Below are 12931 nucleotides of genomic sequence, written 5' to 3'. Positions count from 1 at the left end.
TGATTTCGGCCTGATGAAATCCTGACCAGAGGACCCGACCAGCCAGTGCCCAGATGTGACCCACAAATGAGATAATAAATCTATCATTAAAAAAAAAAAAAAAAAAGAAAGATTCTTAGTTTACAAACATGACCAACTCTAGTGATTTAAGCTGTTGAAACAGAAGCTGTCTAGCTGTCTTAGGCCGAAGCCCCCTTCCCTAAAGTCTGCACCGAGCACACGGATGCATTACCTTAGCTGGCCACGGGTTTTGTGTGGATGTGTGTGTGGGGGCGTGGGGGGTTCTCGTGAAGATGCTAGGTGGCTCGGCTAAATGGCAGAAAATGGTTGCTGCTAATCAACACGTACGTCATAACTTGAAACAATGCCTAGTTTATCAGAATCACTTGGTAGAGAATGACCTACAGAGTTTAGGTGCCCAGTCAACTTACATTCCTCCCCTGGGTTTATTTCTGTGGTTCGAATAATTGCCACCTACATCCTGCACAGACTTCAGGCCCTACTGCCACTGTGACAAAGGTGAAACATGAGGTGGTGATAAAAAAAAAAAAAAAAAAGATGGGGAAAGGAGGCCAGAGGCAGATGAGGCCAAGACACAGCAAAGTGAGGACCCTATTATAAGATAGCGGGGCCAGGCAAGGACCAGCGCTCCATGGGAGACCACGTATCTTCATTTTGGCTCCTGCTCACACTGATCCTATAACCCACAGGAAAGTCAAGTAAGTGAGGACTGTTCCTTGGCAGAGCATGGTTATTTCTAAATCCCAGCTGCTCACACAACCTCTTCAAGAAGGAACACATCAGGCAGGTGAAGGCCGGGTGATGTCGCCGAGAGCACAGAATCTGGAGCCCAACCATTCCAGCTACGTAGAAACACAGACCATAGTTATGAGCATCTCGGCATAGGGCGGCCGCTATGCCAGAGGTAAATCAAAATGACCAAGAACGCCATGAAGGGCAGTCTTCAGACCATTTCAGCACACACGTATAATGAAAACGGATAGGACTGCTCACTGTCTAAACAAATGCTATAAGGTGACTGTCGAGGCAAGTCCATTTTGATGCATTTTCTACAGTTGGCCAGGTCAGCAGGTTGTTATTACCATGTTACACAGATGACTGGATTAGTCAGGGTAATTTAACCTGTGGGAAGTGGCAACTCACAGGCCTGAGGTTTTTACGACCACTCAAACTTGCACCCACTGCCACCCCAGCCACTCTATCACCAACTGACACACATTTTACAAACAAAGCCACACAGGTCTGTGAAACACAAAGCTCAGGAAAGGTAAAAAGAACTATAATCTTGTTCAAGAAAGTGAATTTCCCACTTTCACAGCGTGAGCAGGTACCGATTAACCAGACTCCTACGAACTTCCTCTTGAGGACCAGATGAAAAGAAGGAAAGTCATTCCTGTAAGCTGTGTCGCCAGATACACAACCTCTAAAAACTAACAGTGTTCACCCTAGACTGCAAAGACCAACACCAGTGACTAGAGTTGACACTGTTATGGTTTTGTTTTTTTTTTTGAAGCTGTATTTTTAAGGAAACACAATTATCATTTGCTCTAAAATGGGTTATAATAAGATTCAGGTGCTATATTAAACCATATTAGATTAAGAGATTTTTTTTGGTCAATCTTTTCTGTTTATACATATTACATATATAGAAAGAAATCCAAATCTGTGCTACAGAAATGCTCACATATGTACAAGGAATACATGAATAAGGATGTTCATTGCTGTAACGTTTAATTGGCAGAAGAAATGACAACAATGTCCATCGATAGAGGATCGTTTACTAAATGATGGAACATTTATATTATGGAATGCTATATAACAGTTAAAAAGAATCAATTGAGTATCTGTATGTCATGACTTGGACAGATCTCCAAAATATATCATATGGAAAGAGTGAATCTCAGAACCATATGTACGATTCCATTTATGTAGGAAAAAGCTAACATGTGATGATGTACAATATATAGTATATATGTGAGGAATAGAAGGTCTGGAGAGAGATATTATGAACCATAGTAACTTCTGGGGGGCGGGTAACATGGAGGAGAAGAATCAAGCCCCTTCTTAAACTACCTGCATTTAGCAATTCATTCGACAAATATTTTGAGGTCCTCCTGTGTGCAGGTAGGGCTTTTTCTAGTCACGATGACATGAAGATGAATAAAGACACAAAATCTCTGTCCTCACTAACTAGTATTTTATTTCTATATTGTTTACAAGTGTCATAATTTAAGGAGGTGCCTGGGTGGTTCAGTAAGTTAAGCGTCTGCCTTTGGCTCAGGTCATGATCCCAGGGTCCTGGGATCGATCCCCATGTCAGGTTCCCTGATCACTGGGAAGCCTGCTTCTCCCTCTCCCTCTGCCTGATGCTCTGCCTCCGTGGGCTTGCGCTCTCTCTGTCAAACAAATAAATAAAATCTTAAAAAAAAAAAAAAAAAAAAAAAAACAGATGTCATTGGGTGTCTGGGTGGCAAGGTCAGTTAAGTGCCCAACTCTTGATTTCAGCTCAGGCCATGATCTCAGGGTCATGAGATCCAGCCCCATGTCAGGCTCCACGCTCAGTGTGGCATCTGCTTAAGATTCTCTCTCTGCCTCCCCCTCTGCCCCTCCCCACCATGCTCTCCCTCTTCTTTCTCTCTCTCAAGTAAATAAATCTTAAAAAAAAAAAAGATGTCATAACCCCTTCTCCAACACTTAACCAACTGAACAACTTTTGCTGGAGCATTTTTACTCATCAAGACAGCCCATCTCATCTGTGAACAGGTTTAATTTTCATATAATTGTTTTTTTAAGTATTAAACCAAACCTGGCTCCTAATAACCGCCAACCACTGATCCTAACTTTATCCCCTTGAGGCCATAAAGAGCACATCTAATCCTTTCTTCACTTGACAGCCCTTCAAATATTTTAAGAAAGCAATCATACCCTCTAAGTCAGACTAAACACCTCCAGGTCTTCCAACTGTTTTTTGTATGATATGGTTTCAAGTCCTTGCACCTTCCTGCCTGCTTCTTTCTAAATGTTCCCTTCTTTGTCTAATTTCCTCTAAAAGCTTGATGTCAAGCCGTGATCGTGGTGCTACAAGTGTCACCTAGTTAAAAAAAGGGAGGGGGAAAGATGATCATCTGCCTCATTTTTAATAACCTTACTCTTACTCTCCACCACACCAATGAACCCACTCCCTACACAAAGAGATTTCATTTGAAAAATAATGAAATAAATTAATAGAAAACAATGCAAGAAAACCATAGCTACAGAAAGCTTGCAAGAAGATACAAAGCATTTAGCACTCTAGGATTTTCCGAAATGTTAGTTTATTAATTACTTCCATCAACATGCTCTCATAAAACTGCAAAACCATTTCATACAGCTAGTCTGAACCGTGAACGCATGCCCTGCAGGGTGCGTCCAGTGAGAACAAGGATGCCCCTTTCACCAGGATATGCCCAGTGCCTAGAAATCAGGTCCAATATGCAGCAGTTGCTCAAAACCTAGTCGTCCGAAATTGGCTTATTTGTGAGTGAAAGAAGCCTCCAGCCAATCAACTTTAAGTCTGCACTTGGGCAGGAGGCAACCAATTAAGTGATAGGCCAATAATTCATAAAAATAGGCCTAGCATTTGTGTAGTGTCCCAGAGTTTCTGGGACTCATATATATATGAGTATATATGAGTAATATATATATATATATATATATATATATATATATATATATATATTCATTCATTTAGGCCTAACAGTCACTCGGTGAGGTAAAAACAAGGGATTACTGTTCACCTTCTGCGAGGCAAGGAGACAGCAGCAGACAGACGGACAGACCAAGTGAAAAGGCAGATGGCCACGTGCCCAGAGCGGATATGCGGCACAGAGGCCCTTTACCTCCTTCCAGGGTACCCTGGGCTACACCTCCTCCTTTCTCTGCTCCTTCAGTAGCAAGAGTGGTTTTGAAAAGCTGTGGGCACAGCCACATTGTGTGTTTTCCCCATCCTGGGGGAGCTCCTTATTAAAGCAGGGTTTCTCAACAGCAGCAACACTGACAACCTGGAACAGGCACTACGGACACACCGTAAGCTTTTAGCCTTACTCCTGGCTTCTGCCCACTGGAACAGGAGTAGCATCCCTCCCGTTGTGACGACCAAAAATGTCTCCCGACATCGCCAAATGTTCCCGGGGGGCGGATGGGAGCAAAATCTCCACCGATTGAAAATCACTGATTTTAAGGAATCCTAGAGTAATAAATCCATCCAATGGCAGTAGCAATAATTCAGAAAGCATGAAAATATTCTAGGAATATGATTTTTTTCCATATACAAACACTACTGCCATCAACTCCCGCAAAACATGTATTTGAGTTTTCATAAGGTCTGAAGGTTGAGACTAAAAGCACACTTTACCTCTGTAAGCTCCCAAGACGCCAGGACACCGTTTGCCACAAATGAGCAAAACAATCATTTCTCTTGTTTCTCCCGCTTGCCATCCATTCCAGATGAGGCCTCCAAAATCTCCATCCCCTTTTGCCTCTCCTACCTTAATACAAGTTCCTTAAAGCCCTCTCCTGGGTACCAGTCCCTTTAGATTCACTCTCAATCACTGAGCTGCTTTCAGCATCTAACAAACAATCAAAGAAAGAAAAATAACCAACCACTGTGAGAATAAAGGGCACTAGCAGAGCTTGTCTTTTAGAGCCAGGCAATCCTTTTGAGTCAGGGTTACAACCCAGGCTGAATCTGCACAAACAGACTCACAGCACTTCAGCCTTTTCCTTTGAAGGGAAAGGAGCCTCTGCCCAGACATGAGTTTTCTGGAGGTGATGAAAGATATTGTGAGAGGGGAGAAGAGATGTGCAGTAATGTATCCTAATAGCGTCTTCACAGGTCCAAGTACATGATTACACAGCTGAGGGCTGCAGAGTCCACAACATGACACCTGACACAACCAGGGGCTACCCAACAGGATGGAGACTTAAGGAACGGTAAAGGAAATTCTGGAGGTGGTTACTCAAAAAAATTAAATATCTCACTTCCGTTTTCTACAGTGGTTAAGCCATTCATTGCTAAGGAGGATGAATGTTAGTTATTTGTATTTTAAAAGATTCTACTTTCCCAGAAAGGTCATTCCAACCAATGGGAGGTCCAATATAATTAAAAAGAAGTGTCTAAACTACTCCTTAAGGAATCACTTTCCTTTTGTCAGAGGAAGTACCGCAAGCCTTTGGAGATTTTTATTAAATTCCCCCAAGAATAGTATGCACAGCTTGCCTTAAAAAAACCCCGAACCATAGGAGTAATTTCCTTTCTTCATGCACGTGTGTATGTGGCCCTAAGGGAACGCTGCGCTTCTTTCCCAAAAGGAGCTGCTTATCCACAACTCAAAAGCTCCTCAATTGTCTAACAGATGGAACAGCCAGGTAGACTCAAGGAGGGGGGGGGTGCCCCTTCTCTGATCCATTGAATGAAACTCTATGATCTTTAAGTATTTACTATACAGCTGGCTCACAACTCCATCCTCTGAGTAATTTTATCCAACCTTATTTGTTTAGTTCTTTAGATTTTCCTAGGTTTAAACAAAAGTTTTTTGTTTTGTTTTGAAGTTAGGAGAATTAATCAGTTCTCAATGATAGCTGATTTTCCAGGAGCTACATTTCCAACTCACAAACATGAATAATGAATTTCTGGAATGTGTCTGTCTGAAAAGCATGCTGTATTTTTAATGAAAGTTAATTTAGGGGATCCTACAACTTTGGAGCAGTCATCTGTAAATCGGCTTTGTTAAAAAACAAAAACAAAGCAGAAACCAATGCCAACTTAGTTTGAAACAAAAGGAAAGTAAGGCATATTATTTTATTTAAAATATCATGAGAAAAAAATAAAATAAAATAAAATATCATGAGAAGGGGACATAACGCAGCCTGAAGCTGTTGAGAATCACTGGCATCAAGCCTAATGCTGATTAAAAAAAAAAAAACAAATAAAAACTGGGTATCCCTTTAAACCTAGCTAGAATAATACTGAAAACCCTACAGAGAATATACTCGGTCTTGGAAGCAAGAGTGTGATTTAGCATTTGGACTTGTACGAAGCACTATGGACTATGCAGCGATACCGTTGAATGAATGAATGAATGAATGAAAAATTTAAAGTTCAGCGTATCCTCCATTATCTGTGCCAATGACAAGTAAATTGTATACAATATCATATCCACAATGAATCCAAAATAACTGGCATCTTCCCCAATAGTTTCATTAGTTATGGGAGGAGGAAGCCCTGAAATTAAATTTCTCTTCTTATTGCTTCTTCCCACTCTTTGGCAAAGGTGCTAAAGGTCAGTGAGAAGACCAAAAGGTCGGCAGCAGGAGGGAAAGGAAAAACAGAGCAAGCAGCTACAGGGCCTGAAAACTGAATAAACAGCCTCCGATTAATAAGAGTGAAAAAGCGCAAAGCTATTGGGGAGAGTTAAAAGGCAGATATTATAAAAATCGTGGGACCGAGTTTTAAACAGTTTCCTCTTTATGAGTTTTGATGTTCGATTGATTTCACAGTTGTCTATGATGAGTCATGTGGAAAAGATGATGGAATTTAGCCAGCCTAAGCTTCGGAACATAGGACTGTTAATTAACAAACACAGAACGTGAATCACAAATAAAATTCCACGGCATTAAGTAACCCGTAAGTACTTAAATCTGTCCGAGAACTACTATGTGATGTGCAAAATGATTTATTATACTAGATTCCTGGTGTGGCAGCCAGCACTCCTATGAGAAAGAGGGCGACCCCTCCGCCCAATCTCAACCAATGGAAGAGCAAGGTCAGGAAACCTCTAATTTCTTTAATTTTTTTTTTTTTATTGGAGTTCAATTTGCCAATGTAGGAAACCTCTTTAATTAACAGGTGGCCACTGGTCTCAGATATTTATAAAATAACTCTATATACCTCGCTTTTAATGTTTAAAATTCTCACCTCTCTTCTTATAAAAATGTCTGTAGACTATATACACCTGGACTGTTTGCTTTCCTCGTATCAGGTAGCCCAAACCTACAAAGATTCTAAAAACTTGCCCTTATAATTCTAAAGAGTCGGGATGGAAAGTATCGAATATACTACCTGCCTGAAAACTCAAGCTTTCCCTGGGAAGGAACTCAGCCTGAAGAGCATTTTGTAGATTATGATTAATGATTAGCTAAATGTGCTTCTACTTTTCTGATCTCTAGCTGCTCAGTACTAAATAAAATGCACCACCACCGAAGAACATAAATAATTAAACATGTATTGGAGCTTTTAAAAGAAACGCTTTTTAAGAATTAGAAGACAACACTTGTAAAGCACAGAGAAATGAAATTCCAGAAAGTTTTTCACGAACCTAAGGCATACCCTGTGCAGGCTATGGAAGGCTTTTTCAAGAAGCAACTGTCAATCCTATCACCCAGGATAGCACTAGAACAAGGCAAGCCAATGAAAAGGCTCCTACGAAAGATTTAGAAATGGTTTGACATTATAAGCCTGCCAAAAAACCTGGATACAGAGCCAGTAATTTACCTTCAACAGGATAAGAAATGGGAAACCAGATTCATTTATAAGGAGGGTTAGCCCTGAACTGGTATGTTGACATTCCCTGGATCTGTTCCAGGAATGGATGAGAAAATTTTGGCCAGCTTGCTGTTCTCTCCAATACTCAAGTAATTAATAAGTTTATTATCAATTGAATTTTTACGTGATAAAACTCTTGAGAGCAAGAACCACACAGATTCATGCAGTCTGTAAACTCTGTGTAAGTTAGGCACACTCTGCAAGTCAGGATGGCGCTGAGAGAGTGAAAAGGTCACGAAAACGCAGGCCTGAACCAGGTCAAACCAGGCGGCCACCATCTTGAGGTTCTGAAGACCTCAATGCCCGCTTCCTGGCGTGCCTCTGTCAAGTCCACCTAAGCTTGCCTTGAAAACGACGTTGTCCGCTGGAGTTTACCTTAGCATTTCAGCCAGGCCTCCAGTTCCGCGTGCTGAGAATGAACAATGCCTCTCGTTGCCACAAGTAATAAAAAATATTTTAGGAAAAGACACCCCTTCAACTGAGACTGTCTAAGAGGTGAAATCAAGAGTTCTCACCAACAGTTCTTTGAGAGGCAATCTCTTCTTGGTGAACAAAGTGCAAGTCTGTTGGGGGTAGGGGGTGGGTAAAGGGTCATCTGACCCACTACATGTCCAGAAAGTACCTTTTTTCAGGGGAGGTACTACAGCTTCAAACCCGGGCCTTTTTAAGCTCCCGGCTCTCTTAAGAGGGCCACTAGGAATCCACACAGAACCCAGGCTTCTTCCAGCAGCCTAGAACCAGGGAAGATTTCTATTTTACTTCACCCGCCCTACTTCTTGTTTGCTTGTTTGCTGTCATTCGTGCCTATGCTTGTAAATTAGGTAAGAAAAGAAATTCAGGGGATCCCTGGGCGGCTCAGCGGTTTAGCGCTTGCCTTTGGCCCAGGACATGATCCTGGAGTCCTGGGATCGAGTCCTGCGTCAGGCTCCTGGCATGGAGCCTGTTTCTCCCTCTGCCTGTGTCTCTGCCTCTCTCTCTCTCTCTATCATGAATAAATAAATAAAATCTTAGAAAAGAAAAGAAAAGAAAAGAAAAGAAAAGAAAAGAAAAGAAAAGAAAAGAAAAGAAAAAAGAAAAGAAAAGGAATCCAAAGGCGCACAGAACTGATTAGACCGCCTTCTTAACCCAAACCAGACAGAAAAAGGACGAATCAATATTTAGTACTTTGGACACACTGGCCCCAAGAAGGTAAACAATAGCCATAAAACAGAAAAGAATCCTATTCGTCTTTATTTTTATCGTCACCATTATTGTGTGGCTCTGCCTGATTATTGCTTTTCTTTAGGGATTCCCAGATAGCCCAATCCTACAACCCAATGGAGTTGTTCTGTGCCCCAACCATGACCCAGCAGCCAATGCAAGGAAACAAGGTCCACGTTATCTTTGCAACTAACTCCTGCTTCCAAGATGTGATCTCCTACACGGGCTAAGTGAAGGAAGGCCCTCTCGTTTCAGGAACCAACGTGAATATTTCAAGTACTTATTTTTAAGGGAAAAATAGCTTGTGGAGAACGATGCGATCTTCTTCCCTGTTTGTGGCACGCAGAATTCCCGTGCAACTCTTGGCTTTAGGGCGAAGTCCGTTTATTTTCATCACACCCGTCACCCGTAGTTCCCACCGACGGCAACGGGAGGTGTGTGTGCGCGCGAAACACAAGTGGAAGCTGGAACGCGCTCCCGCTCCGTACCTGGCCTGGCCTTCCATCGGCGTAATCAGTGCGCTAACTCATTGTCACAAAATTGCTATTTTTCAGGCAATCGTTCTCCAAGTGTGCTGTTCACTTGCTGGGCCGGGACCCACTCGGAGCCACAGCCTGGGGCGCCTCCACTTAGGCCAGCGCGGCCTGCGCCTCTGCAGAGGGGCGCTCTGGCCCGGCGGGCTACCTGCGTCCAGGTAACGTCAGGCTCCCCAGCGCCCTCCACCTGCGGGGGGCGGCCCCCGCCCCGCCCCCTCCCGAGCCCGCGGGGCGCCCCGAGGTCACCCACGCGGGGCGCGAAAACTTTGCGGCCGCGCCCCCGGCCGCAGGCGCCCGCGCTCCAGGGAAGGGCCCCGGCTTTTGTTCCGACCTGGCCGGGCCGGGCCGGCGAGGGCACACGGGCCGCGGGGCTGCACCCCGGAGGTCGGGGGACACTGCGCGGCCCGGAGGTGTGGAGCCTGGCGGAGAAGAGGAGGAGGAGGAGGAGGAAGAGGAGGGGCGGGAGGAGCAGGGCCGCCTGTTTTGACGCAGCGCGCGCGGCCAGGGCGCACGGGCACAGGGCGGGGAGCGCACGGGCACAGGGCGGGGAGCGCGCGGGCACGATCCCGCCGCGGCCCCGGGGTCGTCGAGCGAACCCCCCGGGGGCGGGAGCCGGGGAGGGGGCGCGGGAGCAGGGCCGGCCCCCCCACGCCGGGGCGACGCGGGGTCCGTGCGCCGGGACCCCCCTCCCCGCCTCGCCCGCCTTCCTCCGCCGGAGCCCGCCTGTGCTTCGCGCTCGGGGCGGGATCGGGGGGCGCGCGGGGGTGGGGGGCAGGGCCCCGGGGCGCAGCGCCTCCGCCCCCCCCAGCCGGGCGCCCCCCGGGCCACCGCCGCGCCGCCCGCGGACAAAGCGCCGCCCGCTCCCCCCACCCCTGCGGCCGCGCGCCCGGGAGGGCGGGGGGCGGAGGGAAGGTGCCGCCGGCGGGACCGCGAGGAGGCGAGGACGCTCAGAGCCCAAGATAAACAAATTGTTCCTCTTCACGTGCGGGGTGGGCGGGGTGGGCGGGGTGGGGGCGGGCGAGCGCCGCGGCCTCCCCTCCTCCCCGTCCCTCCTCCCCCTCCTCCTCCGCCGGCTCTTTGTCACCGAGCGCCCGGCGAACGCCGAGGACCCCGGGCCGGGCTGCGCGCCGCTGGGGGGCGGGGGGCGCGCTGGGGACGGAGCAGCGCTGCGCCCGGGCAGCCCGAGCCCGCGGTGGGGGAGGCCGCGCACTGCGCCCCCCGCCCCCAAAGCCGGAGACGCGGCGAGCGGAGATAAGAGAAAGGATCGTCCCCCTCCCCCCTCCCTCCCCGGGCTGCGAGGGGAACTGCCCCTTCCTCCCCGAGCGCCGAGGCCATTGGCTGCGCCTCCGCCGCGCACCCACCCACCCAGCCATTTAAGCCGCTTTCGGCGGCCGGCCGCCTTCCACTGCCCTGGGCGCGGGGTCCGGCCTGCCGAGTGGGCGGGGGCGCGGGGCCGGCCCAGGCCGCTCCACCTGCCGGGCGCGCCCCGGACCCCCGCGCCCCCCGCGCGCCCCCGCCCCTGCGCGCGCGTCTCACCCACTGCAAAGTTCATTCACAAAACTCCCAGACTTTCCCAGCCCGCGGGGGGCGCGCGGGGCCTGCGCTCCCCCCGCGGCCCCGACCTGGCGCGGCGGCCCCGAGGGGTGGGCGAAGGGGGACGGGTCTGGGAAGGCGAGGCGAGGCGGCGCGGGGTGGGGAGCGCCGGCGGGAGAGGAGGAGCGAGCTTCCAACTCCGGGTTCGCTCGCCCGCAAATCGGCGTCTAAGAAAGGGAAAGGGGGGGTGGGGTGGGGGGAAACTTTTCCTGCGCCTCGGCCGCCGCTCCTCCGGGCTCCCTCCGCCCCTCGCGGTCGTGACCGGCTCGCGCCCTGTCGCCCCCTGGTCCCCGAGTCTGACAACCCCGACACACGGACAGGTAGCGGCGACCGCGGCTCCCCGCCCGGGAAAGTTGGGTGTCCCCGCGCGGCCCCGTGCAGCCCCCCGCCGCTGCCCCGTGCGGAGCTCCGCGCCCCCCGCGCGCCCGGTGCGCCCTCACCATGATCAGCGTGTGGTTCCTCTGCTCCGCCGAGGCCGCCTCCGCATCTTGCTGGGGTTTGCTCTGGAGCGGCTGCTTGCCCGCGCCGGCGCCCGACTTCTTGGCCCTCTGCTCCAGGGTCCGCTGGTACAGGCTCACGGTGTCCCGGCGCTCCAGCTCCAGCTGCTCCACCTGAGCCTGCTGGTACCTGTTCTCGCAGTTGACGTGGTGCCGCCGGCAGCCCTCGATGCGCTGGCGGAGCCGCTCCACCACGGTGCTGTGCTTGGGCACGGCCGCCGAGCCGCCGCCGGGACCGCCGGGGCCCCCGGAGCCGCCGCCGGCCGCGGGGTGGTTGCTGCTCGGAGCGGCGGGAGTACTATTGGGAGTATTATTCACGCCGATCCCGGCCCCGCCGAGGCCGCCGCTCAGGCTACTGTTGATGCAAATACTACTGCCATTCGCGGCAGCGGCGGGGGCTGCGAAATCCCCCATCCTGCTCCCCGGGCACACTATTTTGGAAGAACTTTTTTTTTTTTTTTAAATCCACCCCCCTATCAGCCTCCTCCTTGGGTCCAAGAATTAAAATAGTTTAAGTGGAACGCGGGGGAGACGCAAGCACATGGATGGAAACAGCAATCCCGACGGGGAGGAAAAAAAAAAAAAAAAAGAGCGGGGATGGCGGGGGGGGGGTGGAGAGAAAAGATTTGAGGGGGGTGGGTTTTTTTGTTGTTGTTGTTGTTGTTTCCTTTTTTTTTTTAAACTGTAAAGCTCGAGGGGGGAAAGAAAAAAAAGGAGGGAGAGAAGGGGGTGTTATCAGAATACCATCAGACACCTATCAACAAAAAGAATCGCAACAAACTGAGCCGGCAGCAAAAATCGGGTTGCAACTCAAGGGGAGATCCGCTCGTCTCCTGCTTTCTTTTTATAATCCATTATTTTCTAATAGGTTCCAGGAGGTTTCCGGTGGCTGGCAAGCCTTTTTCTCCCTACGTGCCGACAAAATGCACCCCATGGACACACACACAAGCATATGCCTCCGGTGCGGACACGCGCGACACGCACTCACTCCACCCCGCCTCGGACCGCGGCAAGCTTGCTTATTGCATTTTCCTTCCACAAAAAAGTTTTGGTGTTTATGCCGCCCCGTGTTCTCAAAGTACTTTGGCTGCTCAGTTGCATTTCGCAGGAACCTAGATCCCGAGTCCTCGGGCTGGGGCGCGTAAACACAGGGACGGCCCCGGGCGACTGCACGCGTCCATCGCTGAGCTCCCCTGCAAGACGCCGCGCGGAGAGCAGCCCCTGACGCCCGGCCGGGCTGCCGCTGCCGCCGCCGCCGCCGCCACCATCACAATGATCCACGGCTCGCCGCCGCCGCCGCCGCCTCCTCCTCCTCCTCGCGCTCCTCCACCTCCTCCTCCTCCTCCATGCCAGCGGAGTGATATCAGGACGCGCGAGCTCAGTAAACACGGCAGCGGCGGCGGCGGCTGGAGGCCGGGAGACGAGCCCGGGGACGCGGCGCAAAACCCGGCCCGGACTCTCTCCGCGGCGGGAGCGGGCGCGCGGCGCACCGGGCAGGCCCC

General features: G+C 50.0%; 1 protein-coding gene and 1 long non-coding RNA gene across 4 annotated transcripts in view; one reads left to right on the top strand and one right to left on the bottom strand.

Annotated features, from left to right (window-relative positions):
* MAML3 (mastermind like transcriptional coactivator 3) overlaps nucleotides 1-12931 on the bottom strand; it is a 472489-nt gene that overhangs the window by 394237 nt on the left and 65321 nt on the right. For 2 of the 3 annotated variants that reach the window (XM_072788288.1, XM_072788290.1), the window contains exon 1: nucleotides 11373-12446. The exons of the other annotated variant lie outside the window; for it this stretch is intronic. In XM_072788288.1, the coding sequence (XP_072644389.1) occupies nucleotides 11373-11843 (471 nt within the window). In that variant the 5' untranslated portion in view covers nucleotides 11844-12446. Of the gene's footprint in view, nucleotides 1-11372; nucleotides 12447-12931 lie in introns of those variants that run through there. 3 annotated transcript variants of the gene reach the window in all.
* Nucleotides 11115-12799, top strand: LOC140611636 (uncharacterized). The gene is made up of 2 exons (XR_012012731.1): nucleotides 11115-11252; nucleotides 12298-12799. It is a non-coding gene; the product is annotated as an uncharacterized lncRNA (long non-coding RNA).

Source organism: Canis lupus, chromosome 20, assembly GCF_048164855.1.
Source record: "Canis lupus baileyi chromosome 20, mCanLup2.hap1, whole genome shotgun sequence".
Classification (NCBI taxonomy): domain Eukaryota; kingdom Metazoa; phylum Chordata; class Mammalia; order Carnivora; family Canidae; genus Canis; species Canis lupus.
Note: the sequence above shows the minus strand (reverse complement) of the source record. Positions and strands in the feature narration are given on the sequence as shown.